This window comes from Hippichthys cyanospilos, chromosome 13 (genome assembly GCF_059441005.1).
Source record: "Hippichthys cyanospilos isolate Australia breed blue-spotted pipefish chromosome 13, RoL_Hcya_1.0, whole genome shotgun sequence".
Lineage (NCBI taxonomy): Eukaryota > Metazoa > Chordata > Actinopteri > Syngnathiformes > Syngnathidae > Hippichthys > Hippichthys cyanospilos.
Genome location: NC_142381.1, coordinates 1369337 through 1397015, shown reverse-complemented (window position 1 = coordinate 1397015; position 27679 = coordinate 1369337). Strand labels below are relative to the sequence as shown.

General features: G+C 43.3%; 1 protein-coding gene across 3 annotated transcripts in view; it reads left to right on the top strand.

The window, feature by feature from the left end:
• The window catches only part of LOC148413369 (uncharacterized), a 156641-nt gene that overhangs the window by 119854 nt on the left and 9108 nt on the right, over positions 1 to 27679 (top strand). The window contains exons 4-5 of one of the 3 annotated variants that reach the window (XR_015867638.1): positions 2404 to 2508; positions 26674 to 27602. Coding sequence is in view for 2 of the 3 variants with exons in the window: in XM_088431771.1 (XP_088287897.1) it covers positions 2404 to 2677 (274 nt within the window). In the remaining variant the exon portion in view is untranslated. Of the gene's footprint in view, positions 1 to 2403; positions 2981 to 26673; positions 27603 to 27679 lie in introns of those variants that run through there. The other 2 variants (XM_088431772.1, XM_088431771.1) reach the window with 2 other exon arrangements.

The following is a 27679-nucleotide window of genomic DNA, read 5'->3' as shown; positions in this document are numbered from 1 at the left end:
TGAGGTAAAATGAAGTACAATGAAAAAAAAGGAATGCATGTATCGTAAACAAAAAAAAAATCTACAGGACATATTTTCAATTATATCAATCAAAATCAGTTCCATTTGTAATGGTCCAGAATGACTGTTGGAAATAGAGACGTGTGATTATGAGCAGATAATCCCATTGCCCGCGGAAAGCTTTTTGACTCGGAAGAAAATAATAACCAGCCCATTTGGACCAGAGCACAAAGTACAAAGATCCATTTTCAAAAGTAAAGAGTCAAACCAAAACGTTTGTATTTCATTCGCCGCCGCTGGATTGGTCACTTTTTTATTTTCCCCGCGTCGACAATGGAGCTCGGAGCTTTATGAGTCTCTGACAACATAGAGTACGCTGCAAAATGTCACCGCCAGCTTTGTTGTTTTAATGACCATTTTCACAGCGGTCCATCTGACACAGTTCAACAAACACACACACGCAGGCGGGCGTTAGCATTAGCTAGCTTTCTGCTCCGTTTCAGCATCATTGCCAGGCCTTTGAAGCACCAAGATGTTGGTTGTTAGTGCGTTGCTATGGCGACTTGTGTGCGCTAGCCAAATGCTTTTTTAGCTGCAGCGCTGCCCATATTTGTTGCTTGGGACAGTTCTCACAAATTGTCGCATACTTCAGGATTCACAATGGAGTTTTTTTTTTTTTCATACGGCTAGCCAAACTGTGACGTTAGCTTATTTAAAAAAAACTTACTATACATGATTGTTTTTTAAATAAAAAGCCTTACTATACATGGGTTTTTTTTCCCGAAAAAAAAAAAAAAAAATCCTTTCTATACATAGATGTTTTTCCGCCCCCAAAAAAATCCTTACTATACATGGTCGTTTTTTCCAGAAAAAAAAAAAAAAAATCTTTACTATACATGGATGTTTAAAAAAAAAAAAAAACTTACTATACATGATTGTTTTTTAAGTAAAAAGCCTTACTATACATGGGGTTTTTTTTCCGGAAAAAAAAAATCCTTTCTATACATGGATGTTTTTTAAAAAAAAAAAACAAAAAACAAAAACCTTACTATACATGGATTTAAAAAAAACAAAAAACAAACTCACTATACATGGATGTTTTTTAAAAAAAAAAAACAAAAAACAAAAACCTTACTATACATGGATTTAAAAAAAACAAAAAACAAACTCACTATACATGATTGTTTTTTAAACAAAAAGCCTTACTATACATGGGTTTTTTTTTCCCAGAAAAAAAAAATCCTTTCTATACATGGATGATTTTTCAAAAAAAAAAATCCTTACTATACATGGATTTAAAAAAATAACAAACTTACGATACATGATTGTTTTTTAAACAAAAAGCCTTACTATACATGGGTTTTTTTTCCCAGAAAAAAAAAAAAATCCTTTCTATACATGGATGTTTTTTCAAAAAAAAAAAAAAATCCTTACTATACATGGATTTAAAAAAAAACAAAAAAAAGACAAACTTACTATACATGATTGTTGTTTAAACAAAAAGCCTTACTATACATGTTTTTTTTTTTTTCCTGGAAAAAAAAAAATCCTTTCTACACATGGATGTTTGTCCAAAAAAAAAAAAAAAAATCCTTACTATACATGGGTGTTTTTCAAATAAAAAGCCTTACTATGGTCGTTTTTTTTTCTCAAAAAAAAAGTATGCACAGGTATATTTCATATTAACAAATAAGTGAATGATTAAAAGCTCTCCAAAAAGCCTTATGACTGTTAAAGGTAGGAAAAAAAAGTATGATTGTTCATTTTTTAAAAGCCTTCCTGACTGGGGATCGATCCCAGACCCTCCACGCAGCAGGTACTGTTTTAGACCACTGGGCTATTTTAGATACAGAGCATTAGCAATCCAAAAAAGACAAAGAAGCTTACACGCTTGTTATTTTGTTAAAGCCTTACCATACATCAGGGTTAACTATATGTTGTGGTTTTTGGCGGAAGAAAGTGACTCAGTCATTTTTGTTTCACACCAAAAAAGATTTTCTTTTCATGTCTTTTTTTTTTAAGAAAAAAGGCGGTAATATATCAATTTTTTCACCAGATAAAAGATGTTTTTTTCGAGAAAAGGTTACTTTCTATTTGTGGTTTCCAAGTCGGATGAGTATCTTGATGCAAGGTCTGAAAATAAGTGCAGTAGGTCTTCAAAATGTGTTGGGCTCAATCTTGTGTATTTTTATCAAAACACACTTGATTGTGGTGGTGTACCTAATATTTTGCACACTTTCGATTTGGGACGCTGCCGAGCAAATGGCGTTCTTATTTTCTTGTCCAACATCAACTTGGTGTTTTTCCACTGGCACGCAAACACACACACACACAAATGCACACACACACCGGTCTCATTGTGCGTTTGAAATGGTCCCATATCAAAGGCTTGCGTCCCTGCAGGGCGGATCGAGCATTGAAGGACATCAAGAAGACGCTTGGCGCTCACAGCTTCTTCTCCAATCAACAGCACGCAGCGCTTGACAGCCCGTCCGGGCGCGTCCACAGGTGCGTCCTTCACAAGTGGGCCCCGTGGCCCTTGCGCCGGGGCCCGCTTCTCTCAGCTCAAGTCAGCTCACTAGTCAGCGCTGGTAATTGCGCTGCGGTGCGGGGGACGACCATTAAGCCGGGCGGGGGGAGGCCACACGCCCAGCGGGGAGGGGCCAATCAAGCGTGAAGCCCGGACGGCGAGCCCGGGCCGCGGCTTGGCGCCCGCTTCAGAGCGCAGCAACTTTCACGGATTAGCCGGGACGCCATTCTGAAGAGTGAAAGGCCGCGCACAGCAAGGAGGCGCGGCGCGCGCACAAAAACACACCAACAGCTGGGAGGAGGGCTGCGCACGTTGCCATGTTTCCATAGCAACGCAATATTGCACATTTCACATTAAGTTCATGCACATTTTTGGCCTTACAATTAAGGTTTTTTTTTCAATGCTGCAGATAATGTTATGTGTTGCATGAATAAAAGCTTTCCTGCAGCATTTCGTTCTTGGATGGTACCGTATCCTTTTGTCAACTACAAGTACCACAATGCATAGCAAGAACTGTGCATTATGGGAGTCAGGTTAAGCCACTCAATGAAGTCGTTGAAAGGCTTGCAAATGTCATAAGTTGGCCGCTCCGGTGGTTTTGGGGTCCCAACACAAAAATTTCTATTGCGCACTGTTCGCGAGTTGCCATTGAAAAGATTCATGCAAAAATGGGGGGGAGACGCATGATAAAACATTGAGTTTTCAAAATTGACAATATTTCCTATTTTTATTGGCAGTGAATGAGCCCGACATGGGCTAAATTTGACCAATACGGCCAACACTTTGTTGTACTATTTTTTTCAACTTTAGATTAACCTGTGACCTGTACATACGCTATAAAAAGTAGGTAACAGTTGCTTTTATTTTTTTAATTAATGTTAAAAAGTATGCACTTTTACTAATACAAGTTTGTCAATCTTATAGTGTTTGTGTGTTGGGGGGGGGGGGGGGGGGGGGGTCGCGCTTCCTTTGCTAAATACAATTGAAAAGCACCGTCTTAACCCCAGATCCAAATCAAACCTTCACTCTAAAACCAAATCTCGACCGCGGTCCATCGAAATGGCCCCACAAGGGCAGGAGGTTCCCACAAAGACAGTAAAAACCCCAAATATGAGTCCAAAACAAACACACAGCTCCATGCACTTCCTGTCTGGCTTGTGGCGCGGCGCTGATCACAGTGCAACTTTCAAATGTTTTGACTGCTCTCTCCAGGTAGCTTTGATTGGCTCCCATTCTGTCAATAGTTCCTCTCGCGCCCAGCGCCGCATCCTTCCTCCTCTCCCCTTGGGCTTCCTTCGCCGTCCGTAAATTGCCACTTGTCACACGTCGTTTTATTTTTGGCCCGTTTACAGCCATTTTGGGCTTCGCGCTCCTCTTCATCCGTTCCGCTAGCGAAAACGAGTAAAGGAGCCCTGTCGTGAAAACTAGGATGTATGGAGACTTCTAATATGGATTTGCTCCAAGTTGCATTTTCATGATGATGATGATGAAGCATTTTTATCATTTATTATGTGTGCATGCGAGTAGAAGGTTCGTACATGTGTGATAAAGCAGCAGAAAAACACGCTGGTGCCTTAAAAGTTAGAAGAAGAACCTTAAAATTGCCTCTGGCCCAAATAGGCAGCCAGTGAAGGGATGCTAAAACGGGGCGATATTTTTGTATGTAAAAAGCCGCTCTATTTATGAAAGATTCATATTAGGAAATGACTTCTGGAACAAATTAATTTTATAAGTAGAAGTACCACTGCATATGAGTTACTATGATGCATTTTTATAATTTAATCATTTTCATTTAAAGGGTTTAGGGGCATTTTGGGGGGGCTTGGAACCGATTAGGCTATTTGAATGTAAAAAGCGACTCTATTTATGAAAGATTCACGTTACGAAATTACTTCCGGAGCGAATTGATTTCATAAGTAGAAGTCTCACCGTATATGAAAAAGTATCAAAATCTAGGTCCTTTGAAATATTTTTTTTAGGGGGGCATTTGTGCGGCTACGTCCCGCTACTAGCAAGCAGGAGAACAAGGCGAGATTGTGTTACGATGACAGCGGAAAAGGGCGAGACGGGAGGGCCGCCTCTATCGGAAATGTGCACTAAGTGTTCCTAAAGAGCCGCAGCTTTTTCTCCCCTGTGCAAACTGCTTAATTTATTGCATGTCTGCTGAAGGCAACAGCCCTTTATAACCTCACAATAATTTCCCATATGTTCCACATATCACCACGGAGACAGGCCTTTGGGGGGGGGGGGGGGTCATTCCCACACACACACACACTGTAAATGGCGTAGCGTACCCGTATGTGTTGTTCCCCACGTGCCCCGGCACCCATGGGCGCGCCAGGAAATATGAAAAGAGTGGCCGGTGTTGTTTATGTTTATCGCTAAGGGAGCGTCCTTGATAATAGAAAACTTCGCCACCTCGGGGATGTGAAGCAGGGAGAAGCTGGTTAAAAAAAAAAAAAAAAAAAAGAAGAAAAGGCCACTCATTTTTGAACTGGGGGTGTTGAAACATTTTCCTTTGGGGGCCATGTACAGAAAAAAACAAAGGATGCGAGGGCCACTTTGAATTTTTAATTTTAATTTGTCAAACACACCCAAATAAACCTTTTATTTTTTTCTGCTACCGAAATATCTTTCTATAAGGCAAATTGAATGGCATTCCTTTTTAAATGCAGCGGCAGGAACAGTACATTTTTTCTTTTCAAATTAAGAGCAAACGAATTGGAACATGAAGCAAAGTAAATTGTGTTAGATGCCTGTTTAAAATTTTGTGGCGTTTTTGTCTGATGATGATGTCACTATAAAAGAAACCACTAGAAACGGAGTTCGAAAGCAAGGGGTGTCAAACTCGTCTTAGCTCGCGGGAAATCTCTTCCCAAGTAGGCTGGACCGAAAGAAAATAATCATGGTAAACATTTACACAACATTAAAACAACAACTTCAAATGTATTATTCTTTTTTTTGGTCCGGTTTTTAGGCCCACTTGGCAGATACTTAGCAATCCGTGCGCTTTGCAAGGAAGCGTCACATTAAGGCGCCGTAAAGTCGGCCAAATGAAGAAGCACCCCGCCCCCCTGTCGGCCTGCGCCGACGGGCAGGTGGCCGCTCCGGATACCGAATCTCTCGCTGATGGAGAAAGCATCGATCCCTGACCGCGGGTGGCCCGCTCCTCTAAGAGGAGCAAGCAAAATGGAGACGCCGACGCATCCGCGCAAATATTAATAAAACATTCCCCCCCCACACACCGAATAAATAAATAAATAGAGTTGAGTAGGACCGGGGTATTCGGAAAAGAAAAAAAAACGCCATTTTCTGCAATCCGTCCATTTTCTAGAGCGGCTTGCATATTTTGATTGTTGCGTATTCATTATTATTTTCACGCACTGTATTTTTTGGGGACTATAAGCCGCACCGGTTTAAAAGCCGCACCAGCAAAAACTTGAACAGTTGGTCATGTGACATGCATAAGCTGAACCGGGAGTGATTGGCTGTTACCTGAGCCTTCAGCATGTCATTTTTGTCAACAGGAAATGAAAAAATGCTCATTATATGTGAAAAATAATATAGTAATCAAATGAACTCATTCAATCACAAAGACATAATTTTATATTTTGAAGACGTTGGCTATTCAAGGTTAAAGGAGTGACCTAAAATGGCTGATTACAGACAAAATCTTAATGTTTTATGCAAAAAAGTAGCCTAGTAAGTGAACTAATGAAGCTTCATCAAGCCCTTCATGAAACTCCTTTTGGTTCAAAGGGGCAGCTGAAATTAACTCATTCAATGCCAAGGACGAATTTTCACGTTTTTTTGTTTTGTTTTTTAAGAGTTTGGACATGAAATCCCAAATACATAAACATTAAATAGATACTTAAGTCCATTAGGGACGTCAATTTCCAGAAACCTAAGCATTATATCGATAACTTACTTAATCTGTCACTGAATGCCTAGACTCTTAAAAAGTAAAAACACGTCTCTGGCATTGAATGAGTTGAACACATTTCCACATTACTAGCGATTATCTTCGAAACCAGAGGAGTACTAAAGAAGAAAAATCAAGTGCTTCACGATGCTTCATGTTCCCGATTTCACCATCTAGCTCGTATCGTTAAAATAACAAACGAATGGCAGTAATTGCGTTTATTGCCCAGGATGGAGTCAAAATAGCGTTAGGTAATGGCTGCTATGATGCGATTAAAAAAAGCAAAACAAAAACGTCAAACTCTTCTTTCTTGCCGGTCCAAGCGGCTTAATGAATGCAGACAAGTCATCAAATGAGCGCGCTAAATAAACACGCGCAAGATATTTCTTCTCATTGATCCAGCCGCGAATGAATCATCAGTTTACATGGCAAGTACGGGCCCGGCGTGCGCGCATAAAGAAATAGGTTAAGCCTTGATGTTTAAATCACAGGCAGAGTGTAAATCTCCTGAAATCCTTTCATGCTTGTTAGGACAAAAGGCGCGCTTGGAAACGTGTCTTTAAGATGACTGGAATCAATGGACGCTGCGCGCAAACAACAAGATGCGCTCGCTCGCTCGCTCGCTCGCTATACGGAAAAAGAGAAGGCGCTTCCCCTTTTAAGTGCGGAGAGGCGTATACGCTTTGAATTAAAAAAAGAAAGGCGATTTGGGGTTGCCGCCGAAGAAAGGAAGCCACCTAATGGCCAGCCCGTCAACATCCATCCTGTAGCAAACGGAGCCCGCGTGGACACACTTGCGAGCAATGACCAGAAATAAAACACCAACTCCGTCATACGAGCGCAATCGGATCGTTCCGATAAGCGTTGACGCGGAAACGTCTAAGGCGCGGTTGGAACTTTTGGATGACGGGAACGTCACCTTTTTTTCTTCTCCTTGTTAAACTTTGGCAGTAATTACCTCCAGCGAAATTGTCAAAACGCGCATTTGTCATGGCGCCGTTTCCGCTTTTATGACGCTTGACGGAACGCTGTACATCGGATCGGAGGAAGGGGGGAGGAGAAAGAACGGAAGGAGGAAGGAAACGAAGGGGGAGGGGGTGGAGGGAGGAAGGCAAGAAAGAAATAAGTACGGAACGGAGAAAGGAAAAAAGAATGGGAAAGGAAAGAAAGGAAAAAGGGAATAAATGACGGAAGAGAAGAAGGAAGAAAGAAAGAAGGGAAGGAAATAAGTGAGAGGAAGGAAGGAAAGAATGGAAGGAAATGAAGGAGGTAAGAATAGAGGAAGGAAGAGGACATAAGGAAGGAAAAGACGGAAATAAGGAAGTAAAAGAAGGAAATAAGGAAGGAAAAGAAGGAAATAAGGAAGGAAAAGAAGGAAAGAATGGAAGGAAACAAGGATAGAGGAAGGAAGAGAAGAAGGAAACAAGGGAGAAAGGAGGGAAGGAAATAAGGAAAAGCGGCAAGGAAGGAAGAAAGACGGAAGAAAGACAAGACGGAAGAAAGACAGGACGAGCGATTCCGGCGGACGTGAGGCGTGATGTTTAGCCGCTGATGAATGGGCGAGCAGGCGGCGCTTTTTACAGTAGAACGAGGAGAAAATTGGACAGCGGATGAAATCCCTCATGAAAAGGCGGCGAATGCGTATTCATGCCCCCCCCCCCCCCCCCCCCCCCCCGCCCCATCAAGATCGGGGCAAATATGGCCGAGTCGCCGGGCGTTGTCGGATGACAGCTTCTTCTATGGGGGACATAAAAAGAGGGCGATTCGCACGTTTGATTGGAAGCAAGCGCCGCATGTCAAGGACTTGTCTTCATTAGCGCAAAAAAAGACCTTGTCCAAAGTCTTCCCGGTGAATGAGCCGCCGTCAATGGGCCCCGGCTAACTATGCAAACAACTTGTCCAAGCCAGCGTTGTTTCCAAACGCCTCGTGACACTCCGGGGAGAGGGGGGGGGGCAAAGTCTTGGACAAACGCACGCTAGCCCAGACTCCTTGACGGGCGGGCTAAACGTTTAGCCGCCCCGGCTAATTAAGAGGGCGCGTCAAAAGGGGGAGGCGGGAGCGGGACCGCCTCCGGTCCGGAGGTCAGCCTCTCCTCCGAGGCGGCCCTCGGACTTCTGGACGCTGACCCCTGACCCCCGGCGGGATGAATCAAAGCCTTGCAATAACACCCGGACATCAAAAAGGGGGATTCCGGCTCGGACCTTCCTGGGTGAAGTTTGCATGCTCTCCCCGTGCCCATGTGGCTTTTCTCCGGGAAAGCCGTTTTCCTCCCACGATCCCAGAAACATACATTAAGGCCCGTTTTATTTATGTATTAAGCTTGAAAGTGACCCAAAACCGCTGCCGAAGTCAACGGAACGGCCTGGCGCCGTACATGCGGGTCAAAGCACAAACTGGGTCAAATGCCAGTTTGGGTTTTGGGGGGTCGGGTGAGATGACTATCTATCTCACTATGCTATCTCAAGGCAAGTCGGGGACTAAATTGCTAGTGCCCCTCAATCAAGAGGCTGGTGGCTCCGTCATCGCGGGGCGGGGCGGGGCGGGGCGGGGCCCGATGACAATGAGCGCACCAGTGCTACCCAATGAGCCACAAAGAGGGATCACAGGCTCCATTGTGACCCGCCGCACCGGCTTAACGCTCATCGGGCCCAATAAACCTGTCTCGGGTCCCGGGATGGGCCGAGATGGGCCGAGGGCCCGCCCTCCTCGCGTCGCTCGCTCATTATGACGTCAAGCCGCCGCGCCTTTCGGAACGCCGCGCCCGTGATATGGTCGGACGTATTTTCCCTTCGGTTCCGTATTTTAGAACAGGAAAAAGCTCGTTTTGGAATTATTTTAAACTAAAAATAAATGTAAAAACGGCCACTTGTGCCCAAATTTGAAATTTGATTTATTTCAGTGGAAAATATTCCAATTTCATTTATGAGCATAACAATCTCACGCCGGCCTCGACATTTTTCCGAATATTTCTCCTCCTTCCAAGTCAGACCAGAAAACACTAAAAACTGAAGTCTACCGCTTCACGAGATGTATAAAAAAAAAGTAAAAAAAACAATGTGGACACACTTCGTTACTTTATTTACTTATTTACTTTATTTAAAAAAATAAAATGAAAAATGAAAAAAGTTAATGTAAAAAAAATGTAAAAATAAATGCACGTACCCATAGCAGTTTTTAAAGCAGTAGATTAATTAAGTCATCTATTACTTTGAGTAATTATGTAAAAAAGTAATCCATTTGTACATTAAAGTCATCAATTACTTGAATTACTTTTCTAGGTAATAAGTAGTTGATAACTTTTTAAGTACCAAAGCAAATGATTATTTTATAAAGTAGTAATTGAGTAATCAATTACCTTACGTAATTAAATACAAAGTTATCAACTTGTAGAATAGAGTAATTGATTACTTCAGGAATTAGTAGCATTTGAAAAAAAAACAGAGGAAATAAGAGGAATCGAACGTCTGTATTATTAAATACGTGTAAAGACGTTTTTGGGATCGAATGAGTTTAAAAAGTTCATCATCATCTACCCATCCCTTATTTTCATACAGTACACTTCCATTACAACTTTTGATTTTGAAGAAAGCCCCAAATCGACGCGTCTCCAACAATCGTATTTTTGTCTCCAACAAAAACGAATCGGCGCCACAATCCCGCTTTTGTGAAAGCGCATCACAGTAAATAAATGCATCATTTATATATATCAAACGAATCGGCGCCACAATCCCGCTTATGTGAAAGCGCGTCACAGTAAATAAATGCATCATTTATATATATCAAACAGCGCCCCCAAATCCAAGAAGGCCCGAGCGTTCGAACGACTCTTCCGACTCTTTGGATTGACACCTTGTCTTTTTTTTCCGTTGGGCGTGTTGGCGGCCGACGGCGCGGAAAGTGGCGCTAATGCGTGACTATGTATGTGCGTGCGCTGCTTGTTTACTTGCCCGCCCTTTCGCTTGCGTTTTCTAAAAGCGGGGCCGCTCATTGTTGGCCCCCTGCGCCGCCTTCCGGAGCGCCTGCCAAACGTATGCAAATGAGCGCGTCCACAATGGCGCCCGCAGCTGCACGCCAAAGGCGGAGGACCGGGCGGCCGGCCCTTTCATCCCCCCCCCCCGCCCGATCCCCCTGCCGGTGACGCGTCACCCCCACCCTTCCAATGTGATCTTTTGCCTGTTGCCAACATTCTACATCAGGGGTGTGTCCAAACTTTTTCGTTTGGGGGCCGCATACAGAAAAATGGACATTTTGGGGACCGATCAAACGTGCGATAATCTGTCGGGTAAGCTATTCATTAAACCGCTTGTATATATGCTACTTATATATATATATATATATATATATATATATATATATATATATATATATATATATATATATATATATATATATATATATATGTATTAGGGCTGCAAAATTATGGCCAAAATAATAATCCCGATTATTTTGGTCAATATTGAAATCACAATGATTCATCATGTTTGGTCAAACATGTCTATTTATTGTCTTTTTTTATATCTATAAACAAGGCTTCAAAGCTACAAGGTTTGATAAAAAACTGAAAGAAATAAACGCCATTTGACGCTGGTAAATGAACTATTAGGGTGAGAAAAGCATATGATTTTGTCGTGCAAACTTGTGGAAAACGTTGTGTATATACATATGTATATATATATTGAATATAATTTTAATATACGCGGCAGGCCGCTGAAAAAAGGATGCGGACCCGAAAACTGGCCCCCGGGCCGCGTTTTGGACACCCTGCTTGGACATCATGGCGATTGCTCTGGAAGCTTTGTTAAGAGCGCGAAAAGTAAACAACTTGTGCCTTTTTCCACCCTCCTCCCACTTCATTCTGTAGGTTTAAGTGACTGTGTGGGACAAGTGTAGAAGAAGGGAAAGGGGGGGGAAAGGGGGGCACCCTTTAAAAAAAAAAAGGAGCGGGGGTAAAGAACCTGATTGCTTTAATCTCGGCGCAGCCCTTTTTCACGCGGCTCTTTGGCGGCGCGATGGAGGGCGGTTGCGCGCCCGGCCATTGTTCCGGCATGAAAATCAATTCCCTCCTTAATCCCGTTTTGGGCCTCAACAATGGCCACTTGTGCGCGGGCCCCATAGACTAAGAGGCGGGATGATGCGGCTGTCTGCTCCCATTGCAGCCTATTCAGGTAACGGCGGCCCGCCGCACTTTGTAGTGCCGAGCGGCCGGACAGGAAGACGTTTGCCGTCATAATTTCCTGCCCGGCGACACTTTTAATTAGGACGGACAAGCGCGGAGATTAGAGACGGGGGGAGGGGGGGCCTCGCCCGCTGCCGTCGTCGCACTAATAAGCGCTAACGCGCACCTCTGATTGGATGGCGCCCCGCGCGCTCCCTTAACCCTCATTTACTATTTCGGGGCCGTTTTCGTCCACCTCGTTTTAGCCGACGGATGGCACACCTCCGGTATTGTGTCGTCGCCATGTTGAACTTTGACATGTTGTCATCATCTGGGTGAAATTTCAGCTCCCTCATCGCTTCTTTCAACGCGTTCCCTTGAAATGGGTGGAACGGGTCATTGGCTTCCACATCATCTTTGCTGTATTTTAGCCAAGGGACGGCACGCTCCTGCTCGTGTGATACCTTTTGGGAATTTTTCATAAATAGAGCCGATCTTTACATGTAAAAAAAACTCATCTGTTCCAAGAACGCTCCGAAACCCTTTCAATGAATATCAATGAATTGTGAAAATGCATCAAAAACTGTAACAAATTTATGTAATTTTGGAAGAATTACATTAGTGCATAATAATCAAAATACATCACGTAAAGAATAATAAACACGCTCCTAAACCCTTCAAATGAATCATGTAGCAGTTGAAAAATATGACTGCGCTACACTTGTTTGCCTTGAGATGGTGCTGGTGTGTTGGTGATGAGTGCAGAGAGGGACACCTTTTTAGGACGTTGAATTTGTACGTATTTGACATTTCCAGTAATCGTGGAATCACAAGTTCGCAAGAGCAATAATATTTATTTTTGGAGTTATTTGTAGGTTTTCTTAAGTTTAGTTTGGGGTCATGCGAAGTGCTTCTTGTGTGATGTCATTGCAAAAGTGCATAAGTGGGAATCACAGGTTGTGATGATGCGCCAACAATGTTGCTTTTCGTATCTTGAATTTTCTCCCGTTACCAGAGACGATATTTTTCCGCCGAGGCGTTTCGTAAGCCGAATCTTTCGGTGACAAGAGGCGCTCGTACGCGGCGGCGGCGGCGGGATTTTAGCGATCTGGCCCACTTGGGAACAGATTTTCCTCCACGCGGGCCGCAAGCTAAAATGAGTTTGACACCCCTGCTCTAAAGGGTTACAAAGGATTTTTTTGCGCTTGTTTTCAAGTTGTTTACGACGAGAATAGGTCCAAACTTCTGTGAGCCGCTTTGTGCCGAGATGTCAAAACACTTCTGCCTCTGCCTTGTCAGACCTTTTTTTTTTGGTGTTTTTTCTTTCTCCGCCTTACTTTCATATCATACTCCAACGCGAAAACAAGAAGGGAGAAAGCGTTTGGAAGTGACCCGCGCTGATTACTGACCGCGGGCCGTCTCGATTTTTGCGCGTCGCGGAAACGGAAGAAATACGCGGCAGACGCGAGCTTTTGACGGCGCCTTCCCGGAAAGCTCGGAAGGGCGAGAGCGAGGATCCGCCTTAATTACGCTCAAAGTTACTTGTGAAAATCCCGACGAAGGGGACACAAAGGCCCGAGTCCACAGAGGAGATTTCATTACTGGTTCCTCTCCTTACCTTTTCTGTGTCTGGCCAAGAAAAGGAACAAAGGCGGAACCCTACTGATGGAAAAGGAGCAGAACGGCCAAACAACAGGACACAACTGATCGCTCATGCATGGCCGGGATTAGGCCGCCACTAGAAAGAGCGGCCAGAAGAAAGCGCGCAACCAAAATAACGGGACTGACAAACTTTTTTTCTTTTTTGCTCGCTCGGCCCTTTGTGCTGAAAAGGACGGCGTGAAAGGTCCGCTGGGATGAAAAGCGAGAGGGAACCATTACCAAACAGGGGGCGGGCCTTTTCAGCGCGGCCACGCCTCCCCTGGCCTGGCTTTTCAGCGGCCGCGTCAAAGATGGATGTGCCTGAGACAAAAAAAACAACTAAACAACAACAAGCGCTTCTGATCATCCTCATCCATTCATTCCTCTGCACGCCCGCAATCTTATCATTTCATCCCAAAAACGGATTTTTATTATGTTGTGGGGTTTTTCTTTGTTTAAACCGAGAGCGGCCTTTATTTTTGTAGTCCATTAATTCACGTTAAATACAGTTTTTTCCGCACTATAAGCCACACCCGTATCCACTATAAGCCGCAGCAGCAAAAAATAAGCAAAAATAATCATATTATGGGATTTTTCCACGAATGGGAAAGTAGGAAAGAGGTACAGGCTTCAACGCATGGATTTTTTTCACACTGGGGGGGATTTTTGCTCACGCACGTGTCGTTGTAGACGAGTCTTACTGTATACACATATTCGGGTAGCCGGGATTGAAAATTTACAAGCGACATGTCATTCAGATTGTTTGAGTTAATGGCGAAAGTCGTTGAGTAAATGGAGAAGGTGAATTCATTGTCAGAGGGTTTCCGATTGTCTTTCTATACACCAGGAAGGCAAAGTGACTTGTCCCTCATTGAAGGCAAGGGGAGGTGACGGCGACGCCTCTGTTTTGCCACGCCGCCTTGGAAATGGCGCATCACTCAGCCACTTAGGCCGAACGCAGTCAACTTGTCTTGTAACGGTGGCAAGGGCCAATTATTCACCATACACACAAAAAGGTCACTTAAGTCACAGTTAAGCAGTTTTTTTAAGTCAAAGACTTATTATTATTAGGTTAGAAGGTTTAGGGAAGAAAAAAAAACAGCAATAATTATTTTCAGTGGCAACATGTCGACTCAACTCTTCAAGCACTTGTGATATCTTATTCCCGTTGATCTTCGCTTTGTTTCATGAATGTCCACTGTGAGGACACTTGGCTGAACAAAAAAAATTCTCAGTGCTCAATTTACCTGTGGAAAGAGCTGGGTCCCCGGGACTCACAATACTAAAAAACTATGGGTCCCAAAAGAACTATTTGGAGTTCCAAATATTGCCCAATAAAAAGGACAAATTAAGTCCACTTTTTACTTTGTGCGTTCGTTTTGTTTGGCTTCAACACGCCTGTTTCGTTCCTCTTCTCGAGCTACTGACGCGTTTCGTTTCCAGTTCTTTACTTTTTAGCTCATTGTTAAATGATTGTGCATTACTTAACTTGTCACTGGTACTAAAAAACCTGATGAGTTGATACTGTTCCGGACGTCAGAGTAGCACTTTTTTTCCATAAGGAGATCACACACATTTACAGGAAGCTATCGATTTCTTTTTTCTTTCGATACCGAAATAGCGACGCTTTAAATCAATTAAAATTGTAGTAAATTTGTTGTTGATTTAAAAGTATGCCCCCTAGGCAAAAATGACGCGTGTGCAGGGACGCAGGCAAACGAGAGCAATGTATACGCGTCATAACTTGATTACAATCGGTAAACTGCATCCAGTCGTCTCGAAAAACGCAAAGAGCAGAAATCTTCATTCTGTCAAGTTTTTGTTCGTAAATCCGCCAATCTCAGCTTTTTGTTGAATTATTTCATTATATCCGCTGTGAAAAAGCAGGAAGTGGCGCCTTGAAACTTTTGCGCCGCGCTCCGCCGAAAACTTTCCCAATGAAAATCGCGCTCATGAGGATTGAGTCGAAATGAAAGACGAGCAACGTTTGACAATGTCAAAAAAAAAAACTCTTTTTGAATACTCGATCGCAATTATTCATGGCGAAATCGACTTATCACACATATTTAATAGTTGTTCGTTTTAGCGACAAAAAAAAAAAACACGGGCGTGCGTTGCAATGAATGGTTGCGTTGGCCTTTGAGGCTAACGCGATTGATCACGCTTGAGTGTTGATGGCGAGAATAGCACGCGTGGCGCTATCCTTATTAAAAGGAATTAGTGATGAATCAGCCACACGCATGAATGTTTCATCAATAACAACCTCGTTTTCCACACGGCCCATCTTGATGGCGAAAATAACGAAAAATACCAACGTATGGCCAATAGGATTCCAGGCATTGACCCGCCCCTCCCACTAACTTACTTTTATTTTCAGCGTTCACGCCATCAATCGATTCATGAGCTTGTACGAATTCTTACTTTACTGAAGCGGATTTTTACTGGCTAAGTTGATGAAAGAGGAAAATTATTTTGCGGGGCGGTAAATGTTTACGTCTGTTAAAAAGCTTTTGAAAAGTAGCTTTCGTCAGAACTTGCGGAGCATTTGAGTCCCGCTAGCCGCTAAAACGGCTAGCTTCTACCGCTGCTCGCCGCTGTTTTTTTTTTAAATTCGAGCGTTTCGATGCACTTGGTTTTTTTTTCAGTTTTAGACTAAGCTGTAACCTGTATAAACACTCCAAACAATAATCAACACTTGTTGAAAGTTGATTTCTTTTACGTTTGGAAATATTCAATTTTTACAGATAATAATCTTATTTAGAGTGAGCGCATCGAGTGTGTGTGTGTGTGTGTGGGGGGGGGGTGCGAAAGTTTTTATCTTGGCAAAATAAAATTGAGAGGCCGTGGCCTAAAGAAAGGTCAGAAAAATTGATAATAAATTGTGAAAGTATTCATCCAGTTTAATATATTTTCTAAAAAAAGTCATAATATTAACCCATTAATAATTATTATGATAAGGATTTTGGAACGAGGCGATGAAGCCAGTAAAGCTTAAGCAGCGTTTTATTTTCTAGTGCTGTTTTTGACTAAATAATTGGCAGCAACCCGGCAGACAGCGTTTCTGGCGCGCTAGCTTAAATGCTCCTTTCCTCCTCCGAGGAAGTTGTCTCTATTATGCGCAAATATACAAGCGGGGTCGTCAAAAGCGCCATTTGCCAAAACAATGGCCCCCCCCCGCATCTCGTGCGCGGCCCTTCTAATCGGCGCGACCGGCCGACCTTTAGGCTCGGTCCCCTTTTTCTGGGATTTACGGCTTTGGCCGGCTTGACCCCTGCCCCCGCGCCCGCCCCCTCGGACGCCCTCGTCCGCCGCGTCGGGCGCCCGCCGACGCCTCGAAACCTCTCTAGGTGCTAGGATTCTGCGGGCGCTTCATTAAAGGCCCGCCTCCAGATAGAAAGCCCCCCTCCGCCCCCCCCCAACTTGGGCCCGGGGCACGGTAGACCAGCTTAAAGCCGGGCCTAATGATGCGCGCCACGCTAGAGGAGTTAAACGCAAGCGCCACATGCGGGGATGATTACAGGAAGCGTTGGCGAGTCGCGGGGGAGCTACGCGGCCGGGCACGGAGAATTCCCACAGGCTATTGTTGCGGGGCGACTCGGCAGAATCCCCATCCTGGCCGGGTCGCGCGGGGGTGCGCCGCTCTCTTAATCTTTAACCCTTTACGCACGTACTAGGGACGGGCCTCTGAAAAAGTGGCAAATGATGGAAGAAAACTGAGATTTGTCTTTCCCGGCCATATTTTCTGACTGGAACGATGCGAAAGGTTTAATGCATGCAAGTTTTGTCTTCTTTCCGAGGTAAATCCAAGCGGTGAAACACGGGCCCTTTTGTCGCTCGTGAATAAAAGATGGCGAGACGTACCTCTTCATTGACAAGCCTGTCTGCTTGGAAGCATGGCGGCATTTCCTGTCTGGGGGGGGCGCAGAGGTAGGGGGGGGATGTACCAACCACTTGTGCCTTGTCAAATGCTAATTTGCATTTAAGGCGCAGGACTAGGGATGTCTCCATCACATTTTTTTGTTTTGTTGCTGTTGGTGGAAAGGTTTAAACCAAGTTAAACATTCCTGTAAGGTTTGCTTTTTTTTTTTTTTTTTTAAATGCACCATGTTTTGAGGTGGCGCATACAAAGTCGAGAAGCCATCACAGCAAGTTCACTTTGAAACATGTCCGTATTGCTGATAATATTGTTAAATGACGCAAGCTTCGTGTTAGCGGCTTCGTATATGGGTTCTATTTCCTCTAAAGATATGTGAACTTCTGGAATATTTCATATCTTTGAATATTTCGTTGGCTCGTAGCAGCCAAAAAGAACGCGCAGGCCGCAAGTCTCCTGGGCCATCGCCGGGACAGCCCCAGACCCTCCCGATCAACAATTGAACTTCTCAGGCCCGAGGGGTCCGAAACGATTATCGATTCCGGCCCCCTCCCCTCCCCGGTCGCCTCCTACCCAATGAAGAGCTCCTTTCGGCCCCTTTCCTCCCAGACGCACAAAACGCAAACAACAAAGCGCGGCGGCGCATAAAAGGCCCTTGGGTCAGATGGGTCACATGCTGTCCATTGAGCCGCGGCTCCATCGGGACCATTGATGGAGCTCCATAAAACCGGCGGGCCGCCTAAATACCTGACAGTACCAAAGGAAACAAAAACAAAGAGAAAGAGGGCCCAACAAGAGATAAAATAAATAAGACGGCCCCTGTGACTGATGCTGCCGGTGACAATTTAAGAAATGTGGCCCGAGCCACAAAAGGCAGCTGGAAAACAGGGAAGGAGCTCGCGAGGGCGCGTTTGCGGGGGCTCTTTCCACTTGGACCCCCTTTGGAGTTTTTGTCTGCCTTCGGGCTCCCTGACAAAAGTCAAACGTGCGCGCTTGTCGCTAGCCTGTATGTGCGTAATACATTATATATATACATATATATAGCTAGCATAAGTACCACAACGATTACTTTGAAGTACTGCTACCTTAGGTACTAAAGTAATTCATCACTTTTGGTACTAAAAGTAAAGAAAAAAAGTTTACTTTAAAGTAAAGTACTAAACTCATTCATCTTTGATACCAACAAACGCTTTAAGTACTCAAATTACTTGCTGTACTAGAAGCCATTTCTTTACACAAATTAAAATGGGTTGAATGTTTGAAACATAAAAATCCGTCTTTGGGATCGAAAGAGTTCAAGTCGGCGCCTGTGAGGCAGCAGTTAAAGAACTAATAGAGTCGTTTCCCGTTTCCTCGCCATGCTCATATTTTCGGACTAAAAACACATCAAAAAGAATCGGACGGGGAAGAAAGAGACAAACACCGATAATCCATATTCATGCGGCCCAATTTTCTTTCGCGGGGAATTCGCCGTGCCGGTGGACTGCTCGCATTTGATCTGCGGGCCTGTGATGGCCGACGCGTGCTTGGGTAAAAACAGTCAATTATTTTGTCCGGTATGGGGGGTCGGGGGGGGGGCTGAACGTTGCAGCCCAACTCGGCAGAATATGCAAATAAACATTTGGGGGATGGGTGCCTGCAGTCTAAGGCAAAGAACCCAACATTCTATTGATTTATTTTTACATGAAGTTCAACATCCATGAAAAGGAGACATTATCAAAAAGAAAACAAACAAAAAACAACTCGGTTCATCCGACACGATTCAACTGAAATACATTGTCTTTCCAAGTGAAATACAACTGAACTGTGCACGTTTTGAGAATCGAGGATCCATTTATGAAATTGAACAAACTGCCTTGAGATACAAGTCCCAATTTGTGACTGTAATTCAAACCTTTTGCCCAAAGAATAAAATTGAGATCAAAAACTGAACTGATGCTAGTCGTACGAGGATCCCTGCGGCGTTTTGTATCGTGTGTTAGCGTGAAGCTAATCAGGTCATTCGTACGGCAAATTCCATCACCTCGGTTTGGTTACTGGGCTTCATACATTTTTCTTATGGGGGTGTAGCTCATCCCGAAGAATTCCAAATTTCCCCCGCCAAGTAAGACGAGCGAACGGCGCACGGTGAACTTGATGGGAACGTTGACCGGCGAGAAAGTTTGCCCGTCTTTGCCGTTTGCTTTCGATCGCGGCGAGCGTGCCCCCGGGCTTCATCCGCCGCATTTACGCCGAGTCGGAGCCGCTGCTCCGGTCCATCTAAACTTGTGTCTGTCTGACCTTCAAATTCCCACCAAATTGAAAGTTAACGCCTACTGCGGGTTACAAACGTCTTTGCCGTCATTGTTGGAGTGGAAACGGTAATCGTCCGCCCGAGGCGCCGACAAAAACGTCTTAGCAGAGATCTAGCATTCGGCAGCCTTATCACAAAAAAATAAATAAAAAACGGAATAATTAGTGCACTCTTGATTTAAATGCCATCCATTTCCATTGCGTTTGTAAAAAGGGTTCACGACGCTTTTTTTTTGCATCATTTTACTCAATGGTCGCCCTTTATTGCCTCCATCCCAAAAAGTGGGAAAAGAGGCGGAGTTTTACAGCATTTCTAAGACGTTGCAAGAGAACTATCGTATTTTCCGCAGTATAAGGCGCGTCGGATTATTAGGCGCACCTTCGATGAACGGCCCATTTTACAAATATTTTCACACCGCACTATAAGGCGCATAGAATAGAAGCTACATTAGTAGCTGGGCTTGCATTATGCAGCCACTAGATGGAGCTGTGCTAAAGGAAATGTCAACGTCTTTTAAGGTTTTTGGTTGCAATTGGAGTCAAAAGGTTATTGAATCGTAATTATATTCTTTTAAACTCTTGATTCATATTGGCACAAACAGCCTTTTTGATGTTATCAAGTGGTATTTTTTTCTTCAAATAGTACTTCCCACAAATCATCATCATTCTTACTAATTGTTTATGAATAAAGTTTGACTGGCAGATTCAATTCTTTAGTTGAAATTTCCATCTGCAGCTTCTATTCTGTGCGCCTTAAAGTATATCACGAAACCTTTTCAAGTTTTTGTTCAAAACGTTTGTAAGTAGCCGGGTTTTGTTGAACGAAAGAGTAGATGGACAATGATGACTTTTATATGTCGCGCTGGAAGTCGCTAGTAATTCTTGCAAACACATCTCGTAAAGCATTTGTCCAGCACGGACTTGCAGAAAAAAAAGAAAAGTCCTTTTGAAATCTTCCATTTTCAGAAGTAGGAATAAGGCGAATGAATTCCATTCATGGCCGCGTCCCAGTCAGGAGGTTATGACGTGTACGCTTCTATAAAAAGCCCCATTAGCGAGGTCAAATTCTTTGATGGAGACGCCCACCGCCAGAGTGAGAGTGAGAGTGAGGGGGAAAAAAAAAACAAAAAAAACTCGGTTTATTTCCGGCATATTCGAGCAAACGTTCCAACTGTACGCCACACTTTTAGCTAGCCTTCAAAGATGACGCTCCGTCAAATAATAAGCGTGTTGCTGTGTGGTCAGAGGGAGGATGAGGGCTTTTTTTCAGGGAGGGGCGGGGCGGGGGCTATTTGCTATTTGAAGGTGCGTTTGATTGGCTAAATCCAGGACTTCACCCTGGAGCTGTCCTTTGCTACGAGAGGGAGACTTTGCTGGATGGTTTTTTTTTTTTGTTTGTTTTGTTTTTCCCCTTCTATGCTCCTGCAGGAACTAAAATACAAAAATAAAAAAAATTGGGCACTGGGGCCTGGAACGTTGCCAGGAAGGTTTTGGGTTAAAAACCGCATCACTTTTGACTGGGATGACTGCTTGCTTGGGTCATTAAATTCATTATTAAAAAAGTAGAAGATAATTAGCTAAATCATGAAATTGAGATTTTGCAAAAGTGTCACCATGTTTTGTCAATAATTAACTCTTTGAGTACCTCTTAAAAACATAATATTACATCATACATGTTGATATTTTGCAAACTTTTTGTGTTATATTAAAAAAAACTGTCGCCAGAAAATGACCATTTTTAGACACTTTAACCTAACACTTGAAAATATTAAAAAAAAGAAAACATGTTTTGTCGATAATGAAGTCTTTTAGTACCTATTACAAAGGTCAAATTACATCGTAGAGATTGAGCAAGTTCATTTCATATTTTGCATTATTAATACTTTTGAAAACACATTTATTAGTAATAATTACTAAGTAATTAACACTTAACAGAAAATGGCCATTTTTAGACACTCCTTTAACCTAACACTTGAAAATATTTGAAAAAAAAAAAAAAAACATAAAAAAGGATCTGGGATTGAATATCTGGAGGCTTAAAAGCGTGAAATTGCGTTTTTGGGATTGAATGAGACCATTAGAAAACCAAATCACTTATGTCACGTGACCAGCAGCAGAGCCACGATTGGACGTGACCTGAGCCTTGAGCGCAGGTGAATTTTCTGCTGACGTGTTTTTAAACATTAACTGTCCACGACATATAATTTAGTTATCAAATGAATTATGAGCAAATTATAAACGGTAATAATGGCAAAATAAATTGAAGTAAATGATGCACAAGCTGTGCAAAGTTAACATTAAAAACTATTTTAAATCTACATTCATTATCTTTGTTTTCCACATGAAATAAATCAAAACTTTAGTTGGGTTTATGCCTTCCATTCAAATCGATCAAAACAATAATGATTCCATAATGATTCTAGCAAATCCAGATTTTATTTTTGTCGACCGGCCCTAACCAACTCAAATTGGCACCGCTTACCTCTCGTGTCATCTCATTGTGTCTTTATTCCTCCTCCTACGTCAAGCTTTCCGCCTCGCTCATTAGGGCCCTAAAAAAAGAAAACAATTGTTTAGCAGAACAAAAAAAAAGCCAGCCGTGGGCCTCCGCAACTTTTAGGTGCGATGGCCGCAAAAACGTGACATGGGAAACCTCAAAATGACCACTTTCTCCATTTAACCGTCTCTGCATTCAGCTAAGAAAAGGAGGTGAGTTGGAAATGATATCTTCGAACAAATCTACAGCAAACATGGCTTTAAAAAAAAAAAAAAAAAAAAACCTTCCTAGAGGGACGCAGGCCTCCTGTACATTTAAAGGCTAACGGAGGCTCTGTGCTGCCCTCTGCTGGCCTGCGTCCATACAGCCATGAAAACAAAACTGTAGGATTATTTAACCCTCGAAAATATTCATAGTAAAACCAAGAAAAATAATTTGGCAAGAAAACACAAAGGTTTTAAAAGGAAAGACCAACCTATGGTCACTTCTTTTTCATCCAAAAATCTCCTAAACAGCGCAAAGCATTTTAAAATGGGGGGAAAACAAACCAAAAAAAACTGCTGTGTCTGCATCTCTTAATGTACTTTATTACACCTAGCAGTGCCGCGGTTGAAGAGTTTGCATGCTTTCCCCATTCCTGCGTGGGTTTCTCCGGGTTCCTCCCACATTCCCAAAATATCTCAACATCAAATATTGGACACTGAATTGTCCTTAGGCGTTGGCTGGCAACCAGTTATGGGTTTACCCCACGCACGTCCTGCTCCTGGTTCCGATGATGGATGGCTTGATGGATTCTCTGCAATTCAAACTTGTTTATTTTTAAATTTGGTTTCATCGATTGATTTAATTGGAATAATTGGTAGTTGCTGCCCGTGTATACGGTCAGTTATTCCATGGACCCGGGAAAAGGCTTCACCTTTGCTATGTGAAGTGTAACTGTACATGCACGCCACCAGGTGGTGCAGTGGCGCTCACATTGGCAAAAGTCTACTTGAGTAATTGTTAACAACTTTGCTCTCCATCCATCCATCCATTTTCTATATCCTCACAGGCTTGCTGGTGCCTATCCCAGCTAACTTCGGGCAGTAAACGGGGGACACCCTCAACTGGTGTCCAGCCAATCGTAGGGCAGAGACGGACAACGATTCCCGCACCCAATCACACCTAAGGACAATTTAATATGTCCAATACTGTACACCTGCCATGCATGTTTTTGGAGTGTGGGGGCTCGGGGAGAACACGCAAACTCCACTCGGTAAGGCTGGAAAGCAAGATGGATTTGAATTCAGGTCCCCAAACCGTTTTCTTCTATTTTTAATATCAAAAAATGATTATATTTTAGGTATATATAAATGTTTCTATAGAATGATGTAATTCATCAGCGAGCGGGGGGAAACTTTTCTCTTTCCTGGGGGGCGTTTGCAAAATATAATTGAGAAGCGCTATAGTAGGTAAAGCATTTCAACATTATGTAAATATATCATTGCGTGGACATCTGGAGAAAGAGAGAGTGGTTTACCCCCCCTCAAAAAAAAACTAATATCCCATTCTGCCTATTCAGACATGACTGCGTACAAAGCTGCTGCTTTGTTGCCCCCCCCCCCCCCCCCCTTTACAGTGTGACAGGCGAGATGTGGCAAGAAGGAGCGCCTATGTACACTAAGCCGCTCCCTTTTTTTGAATAGAGGCCCTGGCGACCCCTCCCCCACCACACACACACACGCACGCACACACACACACACACACACACACACACACACACACAAAGTGTTTGAAGGAGGCCGTCTAATAAGGTTGTCGGCGGCGCTTGGCACGAAAGCGTTGGCCCGCGCCGGCCGCCACGGCCCCGCACTGTCTGGACGGCCCCCGGCCAACAGATGGTCACCTGGATTAATCGAGTCCATTCATTCATCTCATTATGCAATTAACGACGGAGCCCGGCGAGCGCTAAGATGCTAAGCGCCGGCTTCGTCTCCCCCGGAAGGCGCTTCGCTGTCAAACAGCACCGGGGTGGCGCCAAAAAAAAAAAAAAAACAACATTTGTTGTGTAAACATTTAACGGGAGGAGTCCGGCTCGGTCAACACGACTAAATACGCTGGAGACGGGCCGACTGTTTGGCTCGCTTTAATCCTGGCGGCGACGCGGGCGACGCCCGGCTTTGTCGGCGGGATTCATGTTCTATTATTGCGACGCGCGTGCGGCTTGGCCCAGCTGGCAACGTCTTGCGGGACCTACGTACATTTGTATACGTTTGTACTCGAAGCGGCAAACGGAGAACAAACATAAAACGCCATTTACATCTCTTTGCTTTGGTTTTGTTTACCGCCACGTGATTAAACGCCCAACAAAAAGTTGCGACGGGGAGCAAACAGAGGCCGTCGCCAACTCAAACGCCGCCGTTTCGAGGCAAGCGCCGGTTCTAACGTTCCGCTATCTACCGGGTCCGTTGACCTAATGACCTATGATTACCTCATAACCAAGCCAATACTGCTCGGCGCCATTATAATAAATTACAGTCCCACTATAAGGCGCGCTTAAAGGCCTCCAATTCTCTAAGAAGCCGATGATGCGCCTTATAATGCAGTGCGCCTTGTACGGAGCATAAACAGCTGAAAAATAAAGAAAAATAACTTAACCACCATGGTAATTCTTCCATTTTTACCGCTGTATTTCAGTTGCAGATGTTTGTGTTTTGTTTTGTTTTTTAATTTTACAATTGACATTTTTATAACACCGTTTGAAATTTTGAGACGCCATATAGGCTACAATTTTTAAGCAATTTTTATGGGGACAATGCGCAAGAACAGCAAGTTTTTGTAATAAAAAGACATTTTAAAATAAATTACAGTACTTTCCACAGATCATCTAGTGAATGCATAACGCAAGCCCAGCCATTACTGTAGCTTCTGTTCTATGTGCTTTATAATGTGGTGCGCCTTATATATGAAAAGTTTTAAAACAGGCCGTTCATTAAAGGTTTGCCTTATATTCCATTATAGTGCGTAAAATACGCAAAATATCGCTGAACAAAGAGTAGACAGAACTAAGAGTAAAATGACCCAGGCAGGATCGGCGTTAAGCTTAAGTTTTTAGCATGTGACTCTCAATTGGGCTTTTTTAAATTAAAAATCGGCAAATTAATCTTTTTTTTTTGTTTTTTGCCATAAGTCGACACTGACCTCAAAAAAAAAAAAAAAAAATCTATATTGGACAGCCCCCCCCCCTGTACATCCTGTTGGAGCATGCTCATTTGGCCACTAGAGGGCACTAGAGGCCCACTTCCTGTCCACTTGAAGAGCAGAGTGGTTATGAGGTGAGAGAAAGCATGCGGTTTGATAAAACGTCAAGCGTGCGGATGAAGAGGAGGGGGAGGGGGGCGCGAAAGTCTTGCCATCTTGCATAAAGCCCCCCCCCCCGGCATTACATCTGGATTCAGACGGCATGAAGTCATCTTCATTAAGCGGCTCGCTTCCTGCGTCTTCCTTTCAAGTGTGCGCAGTGCATCCATGTTTTTCCGTGCGTTTGCTCATCTGGAATTGATGGATGAAGTCAATGAGAGGGAGGGGCTCAACTTCCTGTCAACGTTGTCACCAATTAGCTCAAGTTGCGGCTGGAAGGTGGGAAGACATGAAACGGAATTCTCTTCTTACTGGACTTCAAGACGATCGTAATATTTTAGCCACTTCTAAAACAAACCGGCAGGTTCTGTCAACCTAGAAGGTGAAATAAACAAGACACAAAGAAGGAAGACGCGAGGCTTTAAGATTCTTTTTGCTCGCCAGAACAAACGGATGTTTCCCATTAACTAACAAATATTACGATTCTTTTTTGACTCTTTGGAATAGCAGTAATACTTCTGGGTCATTTTGACCTGTGTTCAACTTCAACAAGAAAAATGACACAAAATTTAAACTGCATAAACAAACGTGTACAAATGACATTTTTTTTATCCGATTTGTTACAGTCACGTATAGGACTTGTGCCAAAATCAAAAACAAAGCAAAGAAAGAAAACGTTCCACATTTGCTGTAACATTCTAACGAGTCCATTTGAACCACGGCGTTAAACAAAGGCTCATTATATTTGTATATTTATTCAGTATTCTTCGGTAGCACACAGAAAAAAAAATCTGCCTTCTTTTGCATCTTGTTGTCCAATCCGCCCCACAAAACCACCACGCTTGAAGAAAAATAACTAATTATTCCAAATAGGGCGATTAACTGGGACCACCTCACAAGAAAGAGAAGAGAAAATCTCTTTCCATTGTTTAACGGCGAAACAATTTGCATCTGAGGCGTTCTGCAAACGTGTACACAGCGACATACAGTCGCGGCGGTATTAGCCAAATAGGATGTTTGCTACGGCGCAGGTCGAGACGCTTCCCAGCGGGGGGCCGGCCGGCGGGGGGCCCGGAGAGCTTTACGCCATGTCTCGTAAGAGACCTCCCGCCATCTCGGATACGGCGAGATTGAGAATCCGGCCTCGTCCCATTAATTACCACTGCGGAATCTTTTCTCACCGCACACGGAACGCAACGGATAAGATGATATTCGAAAAATGCAAAGAATTTTGGAATTAAAAAAACAATATTGAAAAAAACAGTGCTGCGCCACCTGTGCTTGACTCTTTCAACTTGGAGAGTGTAGACTCTATTTGAATACATCCTGCAAAATTGTGATTTGTTTATATTTATTTGTTTATGAAAAAAAAGTCACTATAACAAAATTTTGAAAACGTGCCATTTTTCTCTACACCGGCAGATTGGGTGAGCGTATCCGCCTCACAGCATGGAGGTCGTGGGTTCGTTTCCGGCTTCGGCCTTCCGGTGTGGAGTTTGCATGTTCTCCCTGTGCCCATGTGGGTTTTCCGCGGGTACACTGGTTTTCTCCCGCGTTCCAAAACGGGAAAAGGTACGTATATAAGTGTGTTTGTGTGACTGTTCCTCTTTGTGTGCCCTGCGATTGGCTAGCAACCCGTATGAAAAATAAGGCTCATTTACTTCATGTTTCACAGTGTTTTGGTTTTTGGACAAAATATACGATCAAATACGGGTGTCACTTTTATGTACGTTTTTATCATGAATTATTCTATCTTGTCCATCAATTAATGAATTCAAATTTTACAATGCATAAAAAGTTTGTATGTATTTATAGGCAGAATGTATTGTTTCGTGGTCATAAAAACAATTCAACTTCAAATGAGAGGCGATGTTTTACTCGCATGTTTTCGAGCAAAACAATAACAAAAAAAATCAAATATTAACGAATGAATTGGACAATGAACTACTCGATTCTTTTCTTCTTGTAAATTCTTTTCTTTGACAGCTGATGATGAAACGTTGCGCATGCTTTTTCACCGTTTCAAGGCAAACTTACGATTTTGGACTGTCGTCCGCGGAGGCAACTCGGCTCAACAATTCATCATCCCCATGAGTCGTATTAAATATTGCTCATTCATTGATCACTTCCGTTTCTTCTGCAGCAGATGGCAGCATTGCACATCAAATCCAATCTGCAACGAGCGGAGAAAAACAATGCGACTTCAATCGAGTTTTTGGGCGTATTTATATCCCAAACAATAAGTGGACTTCTATTTAGATAATTGTCACATTATGCTCTGGGGACACATTTTAATGCTAGATATGAGACACAACAAAAAAAGAAAGTGTGATTGTTCCATTTTTAATCCCTTGAAGAAACTCTTTTGGATGCATGCTAATTCTTTAAGGGGTAAGAATAGATGTGGAGGGGGGGGGGGGGGGGGGGG